Here is a 22,597-nt window from a genome sequence, read left to right on the forward strand (position 1 = left end):
CAGAACATCAATGGGGGACCTTTCTGTGTAGAGTTTGCATGTTCTCTCCGTGCATGTGTGGGTTTTCTCCGAGGACTCCGGCTCCCTCCCACCGTCCAAAAACATGCTTCATAGGTTCATTGATTACTCTAAATTGCCCATAAGTGTGAATGTGAGTGTGAATGGGTGTGTGATATGTGACCCTGCGACAGACTGGCGACCTGTCCAGGATGTCCCAACTAAATAGGGAATAGTGGACGGGATAGGCTCTGGCAGCCCTGTGACCCCGAGAGGGGCAAAATGGTTAAGAAGATGAGTGAATGATACAAAAGCTTTTCCTTGGAGGTGGTTACTTGAACGTGCTTTGAGGAGGGCAAAGTGAATGTAGCTCAACAATCTGACTTGACAAAAACTTGATGTCCTCTTGGGATGATCTGGAAATATATTAGTTACCCCTGCTGCTTGCCTGTGCTTTTTGGACTTACAATTAGGCAAAGGTAGGCAATTGCGTGGGGTACCCAACACTTTGAGGCTCTGAGTTAAACACTTTCTAAAATAATTTCCAATCCCATTGTTATTTAACTCTGTCATAGAAAAACCCAAATCACTGATATGTCATAAGATTGTTTATGTGAAAGCGTTTCATCCTCCTCTGTCCCTGTGTCGCAATGGACTATTCCATCAAGAGCAAAGTTAGCAAATAGAGAGAGATGATTCAAATATAGTTTTTATAAAGTGATACTATGAAGCATAGTCATGGAGCGATTGTGAAACAAGGAAAAGGCAAAGAGAAAAAGCACAAGAAGACAAAACAAGAAAAGGAGTACAGAATCAGAGCAACTCAAAAAGAAGATAAACAAAGTCAAGAATGAGAAAAGGAACAGAAAAGGAGAGGAAAGGCAAAGTGTAATGTTGAGAATATTTCTTTGTTTTTTATACCCTTGTGCTATCTTAGATGACCCCACCCTTACATTGACGTGTTCTCCCTACCATGACAAAGGTGGATAAAGGTGGAAAGATTTCATGTAATCCATGGACACCAGTGAAGATCACAAATCATTGAAGAAAAAAGGTTCAGAGCACTGTCTAGTGCAGTGTTTTTCAACTTTTTTTGAGCCACGGCACACTTTAACCTTGACAAAAATCCCGCGGCACACCAGCATCCAAAAAAAAAAAAAAAAAAACAGAAATTCATGGTCTGTATTGATCGACAGCCCCCCCCCCCCCCCCCCCCCCCCGCAATCTCACGTGTATTTTTGTGATAGTTGTGGCCGGAAAAGCAGGAAGTTGCGGCTGTTTTTTCTAAGAGATGAAAAGAAAGTTAAATTAGAAAAATTTAGAAACTGTTTGTTTGTTGGGGTTTCAAGGCGTTTCGCAAGGACAACTCATTGTGCGCTGGGACACTGGCTCTTTAAGCCAATGCATCATGGGAGATGTAGTGTGAAAAGTGCCGAAAACTTGCAGAAAGACTGGCGTCTCTGAGATTTATTGTATTGTCCACTTGTTTCACGGTCTGACACCGGACTCTGTGGAAAGCTACACCGCTAAAGAAGAGCTTTAGCCGGTATTTTTGTTAGAACTGAGCGACTTTATCAGCAGAATTAAGAACAAGGAAGTGAAGACTTTAAGCACTTCTGATTGGTCAGACTGATGACATGTGATTAAGCCTTCAAGAATGATTGGTGGAGACAGTTAAAGGGACGGGACTTTTCCGCAAACTGTCATAGCTGCAGGTAAATCGCGGTACCGTGATTCTTATCAAAATGTCTTTAATAGAATTAAATAAACACAAAGAAAAAGTAATTTTAAGATCTTTTATATTCCTAACTACTCAGTGTTTTATCAGGGCCTGTTTGGATGAACAAAGAGCTGATATCCTGGAGATGGGACATGTTTTTAGATCAGTGAATGATTAATGAGGGCAATTTCTCCATGGCACACTTGACCATCTCCCACGGCACACTAGTGTGCCGCGGCACATTGGTTGAAAAACACTGGTCTAGTGGGTTTAGATGACCCTACTCCCAATGTTAAAGTGCCTAGGATAGCACAAGGGTTACTGATGCCACTCCATAGTGTACTGTTTTGTTCCATCAGTCAAGTATTTGTTTTTTTTTATGGTAATTGTTTTTAATTTATCTTAATGCACTCATTTGTTCCTACTAAAAAGACAGTGAGCAACAATTTCAATAAGTTCAGTGTTTTTTTCCAGTTAAAAATAACGCATATAAAATACATTTCTTTAACATTTAAATGTGGTTTCAGTTTTTAGATGCTTTTCCAAATATTTACAATCTGATCTTGTCTAAGAGTGTATCAGTGAAGAAGTAAATTATGATGTTAACCTATAGGTGTGGATTTAAAAAATAACAAAAATACATGGAGCCCCCAAAGAGGGCCACCAAAATGCTAAGTCAGCCACTGTACACGTCTCTTAAAAAACTTTGTTTTTAAATACATACACAAATATTAAACATTCATTAATTTCTGTTAAAAATGCATAAAAGCTGATAACTTAACTGAATTTGACTGAAAAAAGCAGCTAAAGATCACAGAAAGTAGCAAAAGGTTCTTTAAAAGACCCAAACAAAACATTTAAAGGCTACTTTTAGCATCTGTTTCTTCACAGGTAAATATGAAGAAACGATGTGTGGCAAAGGACTTTTTCACTGCATACAATCTGGCTCCCGCCTCTTAATTCACAGCCTTTATATCAGTGTGATGTGAAGCAATGGAGAAGGACACAACACCTCTGAAAAATAAATTGAAATGATTACAGTCGTCAGTAGAAAGAGAAACAGAAAAAAGAACGGATGGACAGATAAAAGAGGTGGATGTTTGAGCTCTTTTGTCCCGCCCTGACGAAACACTCCAGCGTAGTGTTTGCTGTAAAGGAAGCATGTTCCTGAACTGTCAGGCTCCTGGTAAGCAAGCCAAGGGAAACAAAAGGAGTGTGTGTCTGTGTCAAGGCCTCACCATTCACTGTCTGTGAAATGCTTCCACTCTGAATGAAAGTTATTTTTTTTTCTTTTTTTTTTCCCAGCAGTTGATCCATTTCTACTCCCTCTGTCTCTTCAGAAGGTTATTTGCAGTGTATGAAAACGAAACAAAAAACACATTTTGCTTGATAAAATGTTAGAAAAGGTGTTGACGTGATTTTATGAGAAGATTGTTGTGAGTTCACAAGTTTTTCTTTCCCAGAAACATGTTTTGTACATTTCCTAATGTAGAATAGGTTGTAGTTGTAGAAATGAATGGTTTCTGGTTTTTAAAATCAAATAAACACTTATGTACCCATTCTTGCTTATTTTTACAGACACACACATATATTGATTGACAAATAGACAGGAGGTCCTTGCTTGAAGCCTCACTGTGATATAAATGGTGTTTTCAACATGTTCTTGTGGCATTTTTCTCATGATGGAGGACGTATATTAAGAAAATTAAGCTTCAAATTACATTGGGGAGTATTTCTTTATTCAAAATGTTGTGAATCAGGAGCAGACAAAAAAATGATGTATTTGTAATGTAGGAAATACGCTGGGTGGGACACAGGCCCCCTGATTCTGATGCATCCACTTGTAGATAAGTGATCCGTTACGTCTTAGTTTTCCTGGTTTGAGCTGGAATCTGGCTGGATAGCTCCAATATATGCTCACCCTTTTTGAAGCACCTATAGTGTTAGGTTTGGGGTGTGAAGGGCTGTAAGTTAGCAGGAGAGAGCGTGTATACAGGCAGGGGATGGGAAGTGGGGCGGGCTTACTCCACACCAACAACCATGTCCGCAACTCAGAGGCTATTTTCAGAATTTATGTACTATTTTTTGAATTTGGCGAAAAACAGACAATCATAATTAAAATACCACTGGGAATACTTTTACAATAGTTTAAAACATGATTGAGAGTGAGGTTTCTTTTTTTTATTGAATCACAACACATAAAAATAGAAAAAAAACATGACCGTATTCACAGTTGCAGTGAAGAATAAATATGTCCGTTGAATATTTCCAGAATGGGATCAGTAAATGTGGACATACTTAGCTGTGCCAACCATCCTCCCGAGGACCAGGAGATAGAGCTTGGTCCAGTTTCATGATGTGACAGGATGATGTCGGTTGTGCAGGTGTGGAAGTTTGCAGGCATTTCACCAGGGCAATGTGAACTGATTATGCTGACAGGTTTAGTTCAAGCTGTCCGCTCTACCCAACTGTACCACAGCTTTTCTTTTGCCACTTTGCACAATCAGTTCTTTCATTTTCACATGGACATTGTCATTATCACATAGTTGCCACACCACAGTTGTGTTGTCATCCATTTTTAGGCTGTAATTTCTGGATTTTGCATTACTTTCAACAAAGGGCTGTGCACACAGCCATGGGAAACGCTAATGGAGAGGATAGTGGTTGTGGTACTTTTACCCACAAAGATCTGCTGTGGATTGTCAGTCAGAAAGTTGTGGACCTTCAGTCAGATGAAGGAGTTTACTTCTTGCTCTTTAATTTTCACGGTGGGGCTGTTGTGTCAAAGACAGATGGCTTCCCCTCCTACTGTATGTGCCATTATAAACACAACACATCTCTATTCCCTCCATCTGTGTGGAAGTTTTGAACTGGTATGTCTAACCATCTATAGCACATCCCCTGAACTCAAGTCATAATGAGAGGAATTTTCCTCTTCAGAATTAGAGGGGAGATGGTACAAAATGGTGATAGAAAAGGGGGAACATTGCGTGAAAAGTAAGGCTAATATCGGGGAATGGAAGAGAGAAAAGAGGACTGCAAAGGCAAGACAGAATGATTGCTTATCGACTTGATGAAAGAAGATGCATCATTAGGTAATTGTAAATCAAAGAAGCTGGTGCGTTAAAAGGACTTTTATCTCCTCCCACTGCTGCATTGGTAATTTATCGCTCTTTCTATCTGTCCATTTCCAACTCTCTTTCACCCTGTCACCCATCAATCTTTTTCCAATTACCTGCTCTGTCTAACCACAAATCCATCATAATCATTTCCATGGTAACAGCTTGCATCCTCCATTGACTTTGGCCTATTGTACAAAAAAATTGCACGTAAAAAAGAACTGCCTTTGGAAGAAAGAAAAAAATGCACAGAGAAAGCTCAGACCTGGATATTGTCTGAGCAGCTGATGTCATATCTATCTGTGTTTCTAAAGAGTCAACCTCAGAGCTTCATTTTAGCCATGGCATCTATTCATTAGACATTTTATGAACCATTATGTCTGGATTGGCTTTATGTCGAGATGATGAAACATCTTCATGGCCCCAGTGATTGTCAATTATTGCTTGAATGAAAGTGCTTAACTGCAAGGGCAATGGAGAACAAATTAAAAATGTGCAATATTTGTTAAGAATAAATAGGAGTCAGGATGACTCAAATGTCTATTATGATAGATTTATGTAAAAGTAATAATTGTTAGCTTAGTTTGAGATATTCCAAGTGGCTCTGATCTATCTATAAAACTACGTTCACACCCCCCTTGGCATTCCCCTTTCAAGCAGCAACTTCCAATGAAAAGTCTATGTCAACGTCTGTACGTACGTGTTTCGGGCTTCTGGGTTTAAAACTCTCACGTTCTTGTTTCTACAAATGTTTTCAGGTTCTACGTTAAAAAAAACGAGTCGCTATTGAACGTACGTAAAAAGTTAAAAAAAGGTTGAACTTCAACCAATCAGGGACTCAGATTTGGTAATGATGTATGGATAGCATCACCTTTAATTCAAAGAAGTGCCAACTGTTTGAAAATTGATCATGGAGGACAAATTATAGTAGCGGCTTGTGCCCGGACGGAATCATTTGACACAAAGTCTTTCGTAAACCAAAATGGAGCTGTGAAAGAAAAAGCCTGGAGAAAGATTTGCAAGATTTTCACCACTTCAGCATTTCAAACCAAGCCTCTTGCAACTGTAGGTGGGGGCATGCATTGGTAAATGGTGGAAAAATAAAAAGGAGAAGAAGCCCCTCCCTGCTGGTCCAGTGTGAACACCATGGTCTAAATGCGCTTCCAAGAACGCACAATCCTGAATGCACATTGCATGCTCATGGCATAAGGTTTCAAATTGAACCGTTTTTATTACAGATTACTTTAATGAATAATATTTTGTCTTAGAAAATATGCTGGGCAATGATTGCATATACAAATTCATGCTTATTTATTTTTTCTTATTAAAAAACATCAAAGAAACTCTACATTTTAGTGTGCATATACATTTAAATCAATATTTAAATCTTCTTTCATCAGATTTGCAACCTGCAAAAACACTCCTGACATGAATGGGATTCAAGAAAAATGTTTATGCCGTTTTTTTTATTATTTTTTTTACTACTTAAAATAAGGAACTTTTGCTTAGAATGTTTAATCAAACACAATTAGGGGTGTAATTTCATTTTTAACTACAATTTGATTTATATCATAATTTGTGATTGCTGATATGATTCCTAGTCGATTTTGGTTCATTTTGAACGATCCGATTTAATCCAATTCACTGACCTAAAATCTTTCCAGGACATCATTCAACCAGTGTGACTCAGAGATAACTGCATGTTTTTGCTAAATTCAAAGTTTTTCCACAAATTGGAATCTGATGATGGCTTGATCGATTTTGCTGCCATTACGTGTGTTGTCCACTGTGATGCACTTGGTTGTTTTAAGGTTATAGTAAAATAAACCTACTACGTCTCAATCAATCCATATGGCATTTTCCAAAATCAATAAAATTGATTTATTTTATTTTGAAACAATGTTATAATGGTATAGGTCGGTAGGATAAACAACTTGCCTCAGACAGATTGATCTGGTTGGATAGGAAAATAAATCGATTCATCGATTGTGTCAACTCATCGTTACACCCCTAAACATAGCAACAAGCCATTTACACATAAGTGACTCTGTGTTTATATTTTAAAAATGTAATGAAAGATGCCAAAATTGATGTGAAATTCATCAACATCAGACCTTAATGGTTCAAATGTCAACTAAAAAACGTACCTTTTTTGGATTGGTTTTCAGTACTCAAAAGTAGGTAGGTGGCATTTTATTTTGTTTTACTTATTTGATTGTATTCTTTTTTGTCGTCTATGTTTTTTTATTGCTTTTTGTAATTTTATGCAGTTTTTTTTTATTGTTTTTTATGTGCCTCATTTTTAAACTTTTTTTCGGCCTTGCTTTATTGTAAAGCTTGTTAGTACCCTGAAGGAGTTGTAAAGTGCTATAAGGTTTCAATTATTCAAATAAATTCTGAATATGAAGTCATTGTTGAGTTTTTAGCATTATAAAAGAACATTCTTAGATTCTGTGCATGTGCTGAAGCTCTGAAATGGAGATACAATTCAAAGTTTTATTCTTGTTCTTTTCTAGTTTATCACCTTTTCTCCTCGTTTTGATGGTTGACTTTTTCTTTTTTTCTTTCTTACTTTTCTTTGTATGGATTTACTCTCCATTCCATGGTTCTAAATTTATAGGTTTGGTCTTTGATGATTAGGTGGTGGTGACAAGTTTTGAACAAATTCAAAAAAACAAGGCTGTCCTGAAGACATTAAAACCATGCATCCTTTTTTACTGGTGCAGCACTAATCATGTATGCCTTTCAAATGTCTAATTTTAAAGAATTATTAAAAGTTGTGTTGTTTTTTTGACAAAAGTGTCAATAATTAACCAGATTTGTTTGATTACTTCTTCATTTATATATTTTTGCAAGAGAAGCTGAGTAATTTTGATTGCAAATATATATAAATGACATCACCTCAAATGTTTGACTCTGACAAATTCACTTTAGCATAATTTTATGTTTTTTTTTTACATTTTATAAATCTTATAGCAGAAAAGCACGCTTTAATTTATACTATCCCAAAAGATTTTATTCTGAGTTTTTTTTTTTCCTTTATTTCTTTTTAATTTTATGGGTTCATTTTCTTTTTGGAACTTTGTTCTGCAGACATCCTTAATAACATTAAGATAATCTAACATGAAGGTGTAGCCTCAGGTATATAAGCAGCAGTCTAAGTATTGTGGAGAGTTAAAGCCTCTGTGTCCTGCTGTGGAAAACAGGCTCAGAAAGGCATGCTGCAATCAAGTGAATGTGTATTTGCTGACCTGAGGTAATTGATATTTATAGCACGCGTAATGGTGAGAATTTAATTAGCAAAACAAAAGCTTTGTTATTCATTCAAAGTTGGGACTGTTTACCCATCCAGGGTAAAATGCATGTTGAGGGGCTTTGATGATTTTTCAAGATGTGCTTTTATTGGTTTATAATATGAGCTAATGATCCACTCATGCATTTTCACAGATTACAGGAAAAGCTGAAGACGAGACGCTGTGTATCTAATCAGTTTGATTTTTTCCCCCCCTAATATGACTTTCCCCTTTGTTTCATCTATGTGCCATTATCTTGCTTTCAGTGGCTGACAGACACGCGTATGTGAAGAGGATGTCTGAAAACAGGAGAGTCGGTGTCGGGAGTCGTGCCTGACGTGATACTGCACCACAGACAAAAGAAGTTTATTCCTGTGCTGGTTGGAGTCAAGGAGAATTCTCAACCTTTCCAGGGTCCTCTGACCTCCTCCTCTTGTTGTCTGCACTCTGCTCTGTTGCTCCCTGCCTGCTAAAGCTGAGTAAAGCCATGAAATCTTAACAGCAAAGAGGCAGGAAGTGAAGATGAGGAAGTTTTAAAATAAAACTCAAGCATGTTTATGCACATTTTACTCTATAACCCAGACATGTGAAATAGTTAAAAATAGTATATAATGAAGGGTAATCCTAAGAATTGAAGAACATTGGATGTAAAGCAGTGATGCAATTGCTGCAGTGATTGAAAATTATTGAAAGTTGGCCTTTCTCTTTGGAATGATAGAAAAAAAAAAGTAAAATAAGTGACTTTAGGATTAATGGAAAAATATTGTAATTGTGTGAAAGTGGAGGACTTCCAGAAAATGCATCAGAATATCATTGATTACATTTGTGAAATACCATCGATTTAAAAAAAATGGTCTACTAAGACATAAATATGGTAATCACTGTTAAAACAAATAGTATGCTTGGATACAAAAGTAAAATAAAAAAGTCTTTATTTATTCTTTTCTTTAATCTTCTCTACTAATTATATTTAAATTGTTTAAGTAATTGCATTTATTTAATTTTACTGTGGTCTGTTGTGTTAAACAAGAAATTTCCGTTTATTGAAAAGACAATAAAGTTTGTCAATTTAAAACAAATAGTGTTAATAAAAAGCCATTTTCATAAAGTTTATTTTTAAAATCCAAGGACGGCACAGAGTACATTGGGCTTTTTGGTGACACAGTTTATGTAAATGCACAAATAATGAAAATTATGCAGTATAAAACTTACTTCCAATTCAGACTTTTACATAAAGAAATGTTCCCTTGCATAGCTACACAATTATTATTATTTTTTATTTATCAACTGATTCGATCATGGACACAGTTTTAAATGGAATACAATGAGTTACAGCTGATGTAAAGTTTACTATTTTCATGAATTGTTCGAAACCGAACTGATGAGTACAACCTTTTTTTTCCCCAAGACTAACTTAATCGTTTTCTTCCTTTTTTATTGCAGCCCAAATTCTAAAAAAAATATGCTTAATGTAACTGTGCTTTCGTGGTTTTATTTTGAAAGTGATTGCCGGAAGTTGTTCTTGACATCCTGTGTGGTTGACGGAGATGCTTAGTGTGTATGTGTGCGTGTAGTGAGAGACTCCCGTGTGTGCGTGTGTGTCGTCGGCTTCCTGCTGTTGCTGCTGTCCGCACACCGTTAGTCTCGTCAGTGTTGAACGGCTCGCCATGGCGGAAGGACACAGAGAACAGCAATCTCATCCTGTCCTAGCCTTACCCCCGGCCAGCAAGCGACCCTGCCTTCGCCCTGCACCCCGAGGTCCCGGACCCGGGCCCGGTCACGGCAGCGGGTTGCCCAGCTCGCGGTATCGTTCCCCGGAGTCCCTTTTGGACTGCGCCGCTAAGGCAGTAGCGGAAAAGTGGGCCTTCGAGAGAGTAGAAGAGCGCTTCGAGCGGATCCCGGAGCCCGTCCAGCGCCGTATTGTCTACTGGTCTTTTCCCCGCAACGAGAAGGAGATATGCATGTACTCGTCGTTTCAGTGCCGAATCGCTGGCGAGGAGGGTCCGTCCGGAACTGCCAGTGGGGCCGGGGGGGCAGGGTCCGGAGCTACGACCGCTGCCGCCGGTGGCGGAGGATCTACCGCTGGTGCAACGGCTGCCGTGGGGGCAGCCGGAGCAGTGGGGACGGGGGACGGACTGCCTTTTCGCCGGGGTATCCGGCTATTAGAAACCGGCTGTGTGGAAAACGTTTTACAAGTCGGTAAGTGGACATTTAGCTCCCTTTAAACGCTTCTTCTTTCTTTTTCTTTTTCGAAACAAAAAAAAAAAAAAAAAAAAAACAATTTCCGAGTTCCTGCTGGTGCTGAACACGCGCGCGTGCACACACACACACACACGCATAAAACACACACACACACACACACACACAGTGGAGATGATTGATGGAAGTTTTTCCTGCTATCACGGAAAGTATGCAAAAATTCTACTTAAGGTGCATTTAAAGCCACACACTGTTATTAATGCTTTTTAGTTTAGTTTGGGGAACTTATTAAACGACGTTTGTGGGCAAATTCGGACTTTCTATCGACCTCTGTAGAAAAGGAAGCGAAGAAGATAAGGCTGTGTTCGCTAGCATAGCCGCCAGCTGCTGTTTAAAATTTAAAGGGCTTTCCTATTGTAGCTCTCCGTCGCTCCGTAGCCTTAATCTACCGCAGACTTCTACATATTGTTGTACGTTAAAGCTATTTGTTTATTCAGGAATACGTTCTTCCCCTCTTAGTAGCACTTCCATTTGCCTTTGGTCAGCGGGGGCTGGCTGGAACCGTAACACCGGACTTGGGGCAGGGGAAGGCGGAGCATAGGAGGGTTGATATCCGCGGATACATAAAAGAACCAATTTACGTGGGGGTGGTGCTTTATCATTATTATTATTATTACTCCTACTTGTAAAACACTTTTTTAAAATTTTCTTCTCAGCTCAGTATAGGTGTAGAATGGTTTAAGAAGAAACAAAGGCGGTTATTGGGTCTGTTATTATGATTAATCCAGCATTAATCCGAGGAGGAGGGGGGGGGGAATCCCCCGCAGTTTTTGTTTATGTACTGCTGCTCCAACTGGACAAAGAGCGCAGTCTTCCACAGCCTGGAAAACGCACGTTGGAACTTACCTATGTGTACACTGAACATCTATATGAAATTGTCGTTTTTAGGTGTTTTTATTTTTTTTGGAGGGGGCTTAGTTTTTCCGTTTGCTATACAAAAGATCTCCCATTTGAAATGATCGATAAGCGTCTCGCGTTTCCAGCGCTGCGGAGAGGTTGCTTTCAAACAAAGGGCCATTCCGCAAAGATTCATCTCCGCTCGCATTTCTGCTGAGTTCCCACCCCCAGCTCTGCAACGAGCACAGACATCAGGGTAACTGGTGGGATGAGACAGTCAAAAAAACAGTCCTTTTTACGGTTACCAGGAGGACTTTTTTTTTCTTTTTCCTTTTTTTCTTTTCTTTCTGGGGCCATATGGTATGAGAGCCACTGGAGCTTGTCCGGGGTTTCATGTTGCTCCAAGGTATCAAGGGGGGAAAGCTTAAAACTGTGCCGGCTGCTGTTCTCCGTGGCTGCTGGATCTAATTGCATCTTATAAGTGCTCATTGATCCCATTCCATAACTAGAGGACAACTGAGACCTAAGAGAATTCAAGCTTTTATTCTGGTAGAGATTTTTTGTCTGTGCAAGTTTTGAGAAGAACCAAGACTCAAGATTCTATTCAGATTTTTTGTTTGGGACAAATTTCAAGACCCACTCAAATGAAAATGGTGTTATTGGTGTTTTCAACATATTCTTGTGGCACTTTTTTAATAATGGAGGACATATAAATGATTCAAAAAAATAGGCCTAAAGTTGTGTTTCTAAGTATTTCTTTATTCAAATTATTTTTAATCATGAGTAAATGAATAAAATGCAGTTGGTAATATATAGTTGGGACTTAGTTGCAACAATCAGCAGACCAGAAGCACCTTGCCCTGCTCCATTCTGATGCATCCAATTGCAGACAAATAAAATCCATGTACGTCTTTTTTTCTCTTTACAAGATGGCAACTGGCTCAAAACTGTACAGCTGGATAGCTTTGATAGTGCTCTCCATTTTTTTTGCACTGGTAATATTAGGTTAGGGCTGTGACAGTAAGCCAGCTAGAAGAGAGTGTAAACAAAGATGTCAGGCAGCAGGGACGGCCTTACACTGCACCAGTAGTCCTGCCTACAACTTGGAAACAAATTTCAGATTATCTACTGCCGCTCTGCAGAAACTGTCCTAGAAAATGACAGATTATTTCTTTCATCTTCCCTAAAAACAGCATAATTAAAAGACCACTGGGAATGCTTTTACAACAGATCAAAATATGATTGGAGTGGGACTGTAAGCAGAATGTCAAAGCAACTAACTTGTAGCTGTTTAGCATTGTTTCTGCTATCAATCCATATTAAAATCAATGTTAAATTAACAACCTTATATCAAACAAACGCCTCAGAAAATTGAAGATCAAATCAAAACACACACCACTAAGTAAACACCTTCAATTTATCTTTCTGAAAAACGGTTCCCACTCTCCCTGAAGGTCAATCCCAGCAAGTGGTCCTAATGTTTTATTTGTTTATTTAATCAGCCAACATTTGTTTGACATCCAGGTAAAGCCTTAGTTAGATGGACCTGTACAGGAGGGTTGTCCCCTATGAGTTATTGGGTTTTTCGGACCCGTGGAAGATTGTAGAAAGAAAAGAACACAACTTAAGGGGAGCACAGGTGTGTCTTGCAGTTCCTTTGTGGCCCAAGCCTGCGTCTCAACTACTTCATCCTTACTTACAGTGTTGTTTAAGTGTTTGCTACAACCTGTCGTCCACAGGATAGCTATAGAAAAATGTGCATGAACATTTCCTCTCCACCAGCTCACCAAGCGGTCTACGACTTTGATATTTCCTGTTGGCCGCTTGCACATCCGATAAAGGTTTGCCCATTTTTCGGCCCTTTTGCCCCAAGACAGCCCATATCTACCCCGTAAGGGCAGTTGTGGAGCATGCAAACTAGTCAATGTAGAAGGCTTTGCTGAGTGATCCTGCTAAAGAACGTTCTTTTATTTGTTTGTTTACCTGGAACTTCAATTTTAGACGATTGGGGGAACCAACCATGCTACACACTCGGGTGTTACACAGTACTCAGTGATTGTATTAAGACTGTTTACACAGAACATTGCATAAGATAGGCCAAATAGAGAAGAGGCCAAACTTGTTTCCAGGGAATTCAACAATCGTGATGCTTTGCATACTCTGTAATGGCAAGTTGCAGTGAAATGGTCAGGAATCAGATTTAGTTGCATGTTTGCACATGTGGAGTTAGTGGCTCGTGGGTTGAAAAGATGGCTGCTGGAAATTGCTGTTAGGAAGCTGTCAGACTCCATGAATTTTGTGGATGTGACTAACCTGGATTGATCATAAAAATGAGATTCACCTATGGATTTCTTTTTATTCTGTACTTCCAGTTAAGGGCATCATGGTCTGATTTGTGTTGGTGTGAAACGGATGATGCATTTCTGTTATGAATCATGAGGAGTACAGTGTGTTTGATTGATTTAACTACACCCACACTTACAGAGAAAAAAAAAGATATTACAGTTCTGATGAGCCCATGAGGTCATGCAGTTTTTGTAGCCTTTGTTCTTTCTTAGAGCTATCATAACCAAATGATTAGCTACTGATTACAGTCATCTTCTGACTTACTTTTTGTCCTGTTTTTTCCTAGCTGACGTGTCTAAACAAATATGTCATTTTGACTTTCCAGTCTTTCCGAAAACACACTGGAGACAGTAAATATCAGTGAAACGCTGTGAGAAACCGTTTAATCAGCTGTATCGAATCCGATATGTAGGATTTTGCAAGATTGGTTGTTTGTGAAATTGAAACTAAGATGCTCTAACTATTTTTGTCAGAGGAATACACACATATGTGTCAGGCATGATAGAATAAGTTGACTGGCATGTTTTTTGGTAATCCTCTCCACCCCCTTCTCATTACGGGTGAAGGACTTTGTGTGTCAGGCTCTTTTAACAGTAATACTGACAGATTGAAAAGACGTGAGTTCATCAACAACTCATGAGCCCATGTGTTCATAATAATCTACTCCTCGCCCCGAGTCATAATTAGAATAATCAAAGCAAAGCATGGTTGTTTTTAGTCACCCCCCACCCTCTTCATACTTGCCTCCCACCACCATTGCGTTGGAAGTACACACATACAAGCTCAGTCAGAAGCCCCCCTTGCCAGAGCCTTTATGAAGTCCTCAGAGAGCAGGAGGAAGGAATAGAACTGGAGGAAGGGCGGGGCTGAGGGGCTTCTTTAGCTTTGAGTCAAGCGTTGGGATTATTGGTTCATGCTTTGTTACCCAGCTGTAGAAAAATCCCCTTTTTCACAGAGAGATCGGTAGGAGGGCACAGGGATGTGGGCTTAAACTGTTTCCTAGATATTGCATAAAGGTACTTTGGGTTGCAGAAGTCAGAATGTTGTAAAACCATTGGCCTGGCAACATTAGACAACAAACTTTTGATCATTGATTGTAGATGAGGTGGTATCACCCTCAGGATGTGGAAACCTGCACTAACCAGCTAGGTCTCATGAATGAAATGGGCAGATACTATGAGAACCATTGATTGTATATGATGCCTGGACTCAGTGAGCCCTCCCCATCACATTCCAAATAGGAAGTACCCACAGGCTCCAAGAAAAAATCCTATAGACGTCTATTGACAAATAAAAAAACATATTTGTCAGAATCACAATTCGTGCCCTACTACACGTTTTTACATGTTTTTGCTAATCCTAATTTTTTTCTGTAGTGCAAATTGTTCAAGTTACATACTGACCAGTCAGATGCCTCTGAAAAAGAACGTTGAACTTTAAAAACCTTGAACAGATTCTCCCTAGCCTGCTTTCAACAAACTCACTCCAAATTTACGAGAGTGGTTGCCATAGAAACGATGACCCTGCCCGATTCGAGCCAATTACTTTTTACTGACATCGTCTGGCTCCTACATGGCTGGGTCTGTACCGCAAAAGCGTGGCAAATGAATTCACGTTGTTTAGTTGGAGCTGGAAGTAAGCCATTTTCTACAGATAACATCACACTCACTCGGTCCAGTTCTCATATACTCATTACTTTGGGTGCAAAAGCTGAAACATTTCGGTATGTCTACACTTTGTCAAGGTGTTTGTCAAGCAATAGCATTTACTATCAATGCTGTTATAAAAAGCATAAGCTACACTCAAAAAAAGTCTATTACAGCAGTATAGAAGGTGGATATTTCTTTAAGATTTATCATTACTTTCTAACTGTTTTACTTTTTTATAGCATTAATTATTTTATTTTTAGATGGCAGACTGTGGGAGTGTCTAGAGCCCCCCCCCCCCCGCCAAACACAAAATCCCCCGGCGGCCGCGTCACAAATGAATACAATTACAACACCACACAGTATTCTTTATGAACAAATAATAATATTAAAAATAAATTTTAATTGTTAGGCGCCTTTTAGGGAACCCAAGGTCGCCGTACATAAAAGTACGAGTGGGTGTGGCGACATGAACAAGATCTGATTGATATAAGGGAGCAAGGTTGTGGATGGATTTAAAAGTCAGGAGAAGTATTTTGTTTGTAATTCAGTGTGTGATCGGTAGCCAATGGAGCTGCTGCAGAACAGGTGTGATGTGTTGGATGGGATAACAGTAACAGCTAACTACTACCTATCTAACCGATGAACTAACTATATAGGTGTTGTAGAATGACTTTGTGTGTCCGCGCACTACATGTGTAGGAGGAAAGAGCGCACACGTGTGTTGGGGGTGCGTGTTGATTCTTCTACAGCAGACCGCTCTCAAGCTGCATGTGAGCCTTCACCTGTGCTCTCTGGTACAGACATCTTCTAAAATAAAATGTTTCCCCCAGAAGCCCTTGAAGTCTGAACACAGGACTAGCAGAAAAAGTCAATTATCAGCAAAGATGAATGTGTTTAATGTGTTTATTATAGTTCCAATCACGCACCATATACAGAACTTAAAAAAAAAAAAAAAAAAAAGAACTTTCACACAACAAAAATAAAAACGTGCCGCGGTGATGCGGTTATCGTCACACCCCTAGGAGTGTCTAGAGGTTGGAAGGGATTGCCAGTATTTTCTCAGATGTCATTTCCAGGCAGGAGGGCTGTGGGGTTCATTGTTGTGGAGAATCTTGCAAGCCTCTGGTATGAATCGGCTTCTTTTCTGGTTTCTCCTGAGTGCGTTGCGATGAAAGGCAGAGGGCTTTGGTAAGCTCGTCCTCACTTGCCTCATCTCTCTTGCTTTTCTTTCTGACTGGAGTCTCAGGACTGGCGCTGCTCATGTGTTGTCTATCCGCCAAGCTCTTTTATATGCCTCCACTACTCTGTGATTTTTTTTCTTTTCTTTTATAGCTCAAATCGGTCAAAGTTGTCTTGGATGTAGATCAGAATGTCTTTGTGTCAAAGTTTTTAGGAACTTTTCTTCCTCCCATCTGTGTACTCTGTGTTTCAAGTGTGAGGCTGTTGCTGCTTGGTGAAGTGTTTGTGGTTTTTGACAAGGGAAGCTGAGAAGAATCGTGACTACATTGAGGTCAGACGTTTGCAGATGATACTCTGGGCATCCCGCTCGCAGTGATTCTACACTTTTGGAATGTTAACTCATGTTCTCCAGGTACCTATGAGAAACCTCCTAGAGGTCAGACGCAGCTTTGCTTCCCCTAAAGACCAGCACAGCTTCTATAATTTATTTATATTTTTCTATCTCTACTCTTTGAGTTTAAAACAATTCTGAGCAAATGTACTTTTTACTCACAAGCAGCATTAGATGCAGTTATTTACGAAGCCCTGGACATGACATTAAAAAAGAAAGTCATGTCCAGGTCTCCATAGTTATTGCTGGATTTTTTTCTTCAGAGACAAACTTAAAAGTGTGTTTAGACCTAAGTTTTATTGTTTAACTTCACTGTTTCTCCTCTCAGCAGCTTCATGCCTCCAAAAAACACTAACCAGGTTACATGTAGCAGCTTCAGATGTTTGTTTCTTTAAACTCAAAGAAGGTGGTCAGTAGGCCTGCACAATATACCGCAAATTTATCGTTTTCGCAATATCAAGCTGTGCAATATGCATATCGCAATAGACAGCGAAAATTGCAATAAATGATTACCTTGAATGTGTTAAAACAATCTTATGGTAACTTTAAAGCATTTAACGAATCAAATAAATCCTTTTATGCATTTGACCAATCGGATGGACCCCTTCACATTGTTGGCCAATCAGATGGAGCCTTTTTATGTTAGATGTTCGCCTCCTATGTTGATGAGGGTCATTTGGAGTATAATTTTTAAACTGTTGCAATGAGATGGGAATGATGTTATTGGTTGTTTTGCTCTTTGTTTATATACCGCAAATTATATTGTTATCGCAATATTAAACACCAATATCGCATATCGCGACTTTTCCTCGTATCGTGAAGCCCTAATGTTCAGGGTTAACTGCCTACATTAAGTGCCTGTCTGTATCCAAACTGAGCATTTGGAAATGAAAGTCAAGAGACTGGAGTGCTGAGTCAGTAGAACAAAAAAATGTTTACCTTTTAGTGAAATAGTTTTAAAAAACAAGGCTGCTTTTTGGCTTTAAAATGGGAGTGTCACGGATGAATTTGGGCATAATTTGGATTTTTTTTGGTGAAACTGGCCTCACAACAACTGTGTATGAGTGTTGCATGCTTTTTCGAAACATGTTGCTTTGCAGCTGTGATTGATGCAGGCATGCACATTTGTAATCATTCCTGAAGGCATTGCAACATTTAACAGCTTCAGGTTTGTGCCAGATGTGGCAACAACATAAAAGCGTCTAACCTGTACAAAATTAAAGAGATTCTTGACACATTACACTCACTCACACTTTGTGAAAACACATTTTTACTGCAGTTAAAGACACACAGCAATGACAATAGTGTGTGTGTGTGTGGGGGTTTAAAAACTTTACGTTTTAATGGCATTTTTCTTATGATGGAAGACCCATGTAAGTAAAATTAAGCTTGAATTTTCATTTCTAAATATTTCTTTATCAAAATCATTGGAAATCAGGAGCATACAAAAAGAAAATGCAGTTTGAATGTATGTTGTATGTGTGTAATGTGGAAAATATGCTGGGTAGGCCACATGCTCCCTGCTGTGCAATGGGGAGGGAAGATAGGCGGGAATGGCTTTATCTCCATGCTAGCGGTCCCGCCCACAACTCAGAGGCATATTTCTAAAGAATAAAATATTAAAATATAATAATAGTTTCGTTTATCTCGTGGTTACCTGCTGAAAATGTTTGCTGCATCTTTAAATGAACCAAAAATATACTTTAAACATCTGCAAACCTCCCAGCTAGCATCAGTGGATTGACTAAAACCTATGAAATAATATGTTTTTTTATATTTCATAGTATACTTTTGGAGAAATGCAACACAATGTTCGAAAGTTGCCTTAAGGTGTGTTTTAATTTTTAATAGTTTTTTCTTTTGTCACCCCATTATGCAAAACTCTTTAAAAGAAGTAATTTATGAAAAAGCTTTTAGTCTTTAAATGCTTATCATCTTCATCATATGAAGAAGTGGACCATTTTGAACTTTCAAGTGCTTTAACCTTCACTGCAGAGGTAATTGAAGCTCCACGCTGAAGCAATGAAGCACCGCTTAAGTGGATTTTGTTCTCGTATATTCAGTCGTTCGTGTATGCTCACAGCATGTTGTGCCTAAATTTGCCCACTTAGTATTCAGCAGACTCATGGTCTGTCTTCAGCCTTTCCCCCCCGATCACAAAACAAGACAGACAATATTTAATCACTGTTGGTAATTTTAGGCCCTCCACACTCATGCAGAAACAACCGGTAAAACAAATTGTCTTTGCGCTCTCAGTTGCTTTTGGAGAGGTCTATGAAAGATGAGGCAATTAGGGAGATGCTCTGTTGCTGCTCTCATCAGAGGAATTGTTGGTGCCCTTCTGTCAATGCCAGAAAAACCAAGAGCAGTTACCGAAAAGACACCAAACGGACAGACGTAAAAACAAAAACCACAGAAAATCAGTTACTGACTATCACACATTACTTTTCAATTTTATTTGTAAAATCCTAAAAAATATATTTCGTTGATTTTTCTTTGTTTTAATTTATATTGTTGATTTTATTCAGTCACCATTTAGATTTTGTTTTGTTTTTTCCTTTGGTTAGAAAGACCGTTCTCCCCTTATGAAAGTATGCTCCTTTGCAGCAAAATTTAGGATCAAAATAATAAAAGTTTTTGCATGAAGACTTCCATCAACATGTTGATGCACTTCATTGACTGTATATTAGAACCGGACTGATTGAGTGTGACGTCACATACAGAAAATGGCTTATTTCCTGCTCCAACGAAATGAGGTCAATTCAGTTTATATTGATATCACCATGTTGGAGTCAGAAATTAAGTAATCAGGAAGCAGACGACAGTCTGAGTTGATCTGAGTAAACGTTTCTACGGCAACCACTCTTGCCAATAAGGTGTGATCCTGTTGGCAGTCTGCTCCCGTACTATTTGAACACACATTTAGGAGAATCTGTCAATCAAAGGTTTTGAGACCACATACTTTTATTGAGGCACCTGATCCAGCACTTTAGAATTGAAATAACTTGTACTACGAAAATAAAATATGAAAAAAGAATAGCAAGAACATGTTAAAAACATAACAGAGCAAGAATGGTTACGTTGACAAATAGGATGACTGGGGAACAGCTGTTTATTTCTCAGAAGAAGACTATGGGTTTTTAGCTGCTTGGAAGCATCGGGGACTTCCTATTTGAAACCACTCAGTCCAGTCCTGATATACAGTCAATTAAAGCCGCAAGCGGCGTTGTATGGCCCGCAGTCGCAACCCGCCTTCCACGCCCAATTCTACCCAACACCGCGGCCCACTCCGCCCTCACCGCCCAAAAAATAAAAGCTAATCAAGGCTGGATTTGCTCATAATGCTAACTATGCTAATGTGACTAAAAGTCCTAGCATAGCGATCAGCATAATCAACTCTCTCAGAAAAACACATTTCCTAAAATGCTAATTATGCTAACTATGCTAGCTATGCTAATGTGGCTAAAAGTGCTAGCATAGCGATCAGCATCATCAACTGACTCAGAAAAACACATTACCTAAAATGCTAATTATGCTAACTATGCTAACTATGCTAATGTGGCTAAAAGTGCTAGCATAGCAATCAGCATCTTCAACTGACTCAGAAAAACACATTACCTAAAATGCTAATTATGCTAACTATGCTAGCTATGCTAACATAGCTAAAAGTGCTAGCATAGCGATCAGCATCATCAACTGACTCAGAAAAACACATTACCTAAAATGCTAATTATGCTAACTATGCTAACTATGCTAATGTGGCTAAAAGTGCTAGCATAGCAATCAGCATCTTCAACTGACTCAGAAAAACACATTACCTAAAATGCTAACTATGCTAATTATGCTAGCTATGCTAACATAGCTAAAAGTGCTAGCATAGCGATCAGCATCATCAACTGACTCAAAAAAACACATTTCCTAAAATGCTAATTATGCTAATTATGCTAACTATGCTAATGTGGCTAAAATTGCTATCATAGCGATCAGCATCATCAACTGACTCAGAAAAACACATTCCTCCATTGGTGAGAGTTATATGTCATAAGTTGCTAAAAAGCCCACTTTTTCCAAAATGGCGGCTTTTCTGTTGATTTTATCTCCATAGCAACCATTTTATGTTTTGGTCCCCTCGGGAGGACGAACAGATTGACGTCAGTTTCGGACAAATCGGTAAAAGTAAACTTTTTGTTGTCCTTAGCAACAGTGGTTTTATGCTAACCACGCCCACATTCCTTATATGTCCATATCCAGTGTTTTTCAATGTATTCTGTTTCAGGCATTAATGCATGCATTCAATTTTCATTGTATTGTATTGAAATGCATGGGAGTTATAACAGTGCGCCACTTTGCTAGCTTGCCACGCGCACGCCGTTCAAAATCTACAACTTCTAATTCCAACATTTTTTCCACAGTAGCTTGCCATTGATGCCCAAAAAGTTTCGAGACAATCGATGAAAATTCCAACGACAAGTTTACGTTTGAATTTGGTGGTAAAGGTGTTTTTAATAGAAAATTCAAGATGGCCGCCTTTTCCCGAGGTCAAAGGTCGATGAAACTCCAGAGGTGATTGTAGACTTACGCTAGGGACATGTGAATCAAATTTCGTGAAAATCGCTCGAAAAAAAGTTCCTTTTTCCATATTGTGTAAAAACGCGAAAAACTCAAAATGGCCGATTTTGGCACAAAATGGCCGCCAAACCGTAGGTTGTGTCGCCATCACGTAATGATTTAAAAACTTTGTTTGGATATACCCGACAAAGTTATCTGGGTTTCGTTAGCCGATTCTTAAAAATAAAATCCGAAAAAATTTTTTTTAGCCGAGTCAGCACTTTTTTTTGCGACGGTTTTTTGTTTACCACGGCCACATTCCTTTATTGATTTTGTCGTATGTGACATCGTTTTGTTCAGTGTGGGCCAGGGTATCGCATATTTCAGTTTCAGGCTATTCCGATAAAATATGTGCGAGCTAGCTAAAATGGCGACGGTTGCGAATTCGGCACGCGCACGCGTTTCAAATTCTACAACTTCTAATTCCAACATTTTGTCCACAGTAGCTTGCCATTGATGCCTGAGAAGTTTCAAAAAGATCGATAAAAATCCCTAGGACGAGTTTTCGTTTGTATACGTTACTAAAGGTGCTTTTTTATCAAAATTCAAGATGGCCGCCCCTTCCCAAGGTCAAAGGTCAACGAAACTTCTTTGGTTATTGTAGAATCAGGGTCTTGGCATGTGTGTGCAATTTTGTGACAATCGCATAAACAAAAGTGTCGTTTTCCCATATTGTCAAAAAACACGAAAATCGCCATTTCTCTGAGTTCGCCACAAAATGGCCGCCAAGCTGTAGGTCGTGTGGCCATCCCATAATGATTTCAAATCTTCTTTGGGATATCTCCAACACGCGTGTTTTGGGTTCGTAACTGTATTCCAAAATATTTTTTTTTGGCCCCATAAGCGATTTTCGGCCCATTCATTTTTTTTACGAGAACGCTCGCCGTGATGTCATCGTCGTGGGGGGGTTGACGTTTTCTTTGCCGAAAATTCATTTTCAATTTATCACAGATGTGTGCCAATTTTGGTGAGTTTTCGGGTATGTGGCGGGGGTCAAATTTGAGCTCAAAGACGCCGTTAGAAACGAGAAGAATAATAATAATTAAAGCCGCAAGCGGCGTTGTATGGCCCGCAGACGCAACCCACCTTCCACGCCCAACTCTACGCACCACCGCTGACCTCACCGCCCTCACAGCCCGCAAATTAAAAGCTAGTCAAGGCTGGATTTGCTAATTATGCTAACAATGCTAACTATGCAA

The 22,597-nt window shown here is 39.1% G+C and overlaps 1 protein-coding gene across 1 annotated transcript in view; it reads left to right on the forward strand.

Moving 5' to 3' along the window:
- The first annotated feature begins 9,628 nt into the window (after positions 1 to 9,628).
- The window catches only part of zswim5 (zinc finger, SWIM-type containing 5), a 70,302-nt gene continuing 57,333 nt past the window's right edge, over positions 9,629 to 22,597 (forward strand). Inside the window, exon 1 of the mRNA XM_023964772.2 lies at positions 9,629 to 10,328. Coding sequence (XP_023820540.1) covers positions 9,797 to 10,328 — 532 coding nt within the window. The 5' untranslated portion in view covers positions 9,629 to 9,796. The remainder of the gene's footprint in view (positions 10,329 to 22,597) is intronic.

The sequence above is a fragment of the Oryzias latipes genome, chromosome 17, assembly GCF_053564925.1.
Source record: "Oryzias latipes strain Hd-rR chromosome 17, Olatipes_Hd-rR_3.1".
Taxonomy (NCBI): Eukaryota; Metazoa; Chordata; class Actinopteri; order Beloniformes; family Adrianichthyidae; genus Oryzias; species Oryzias latipes.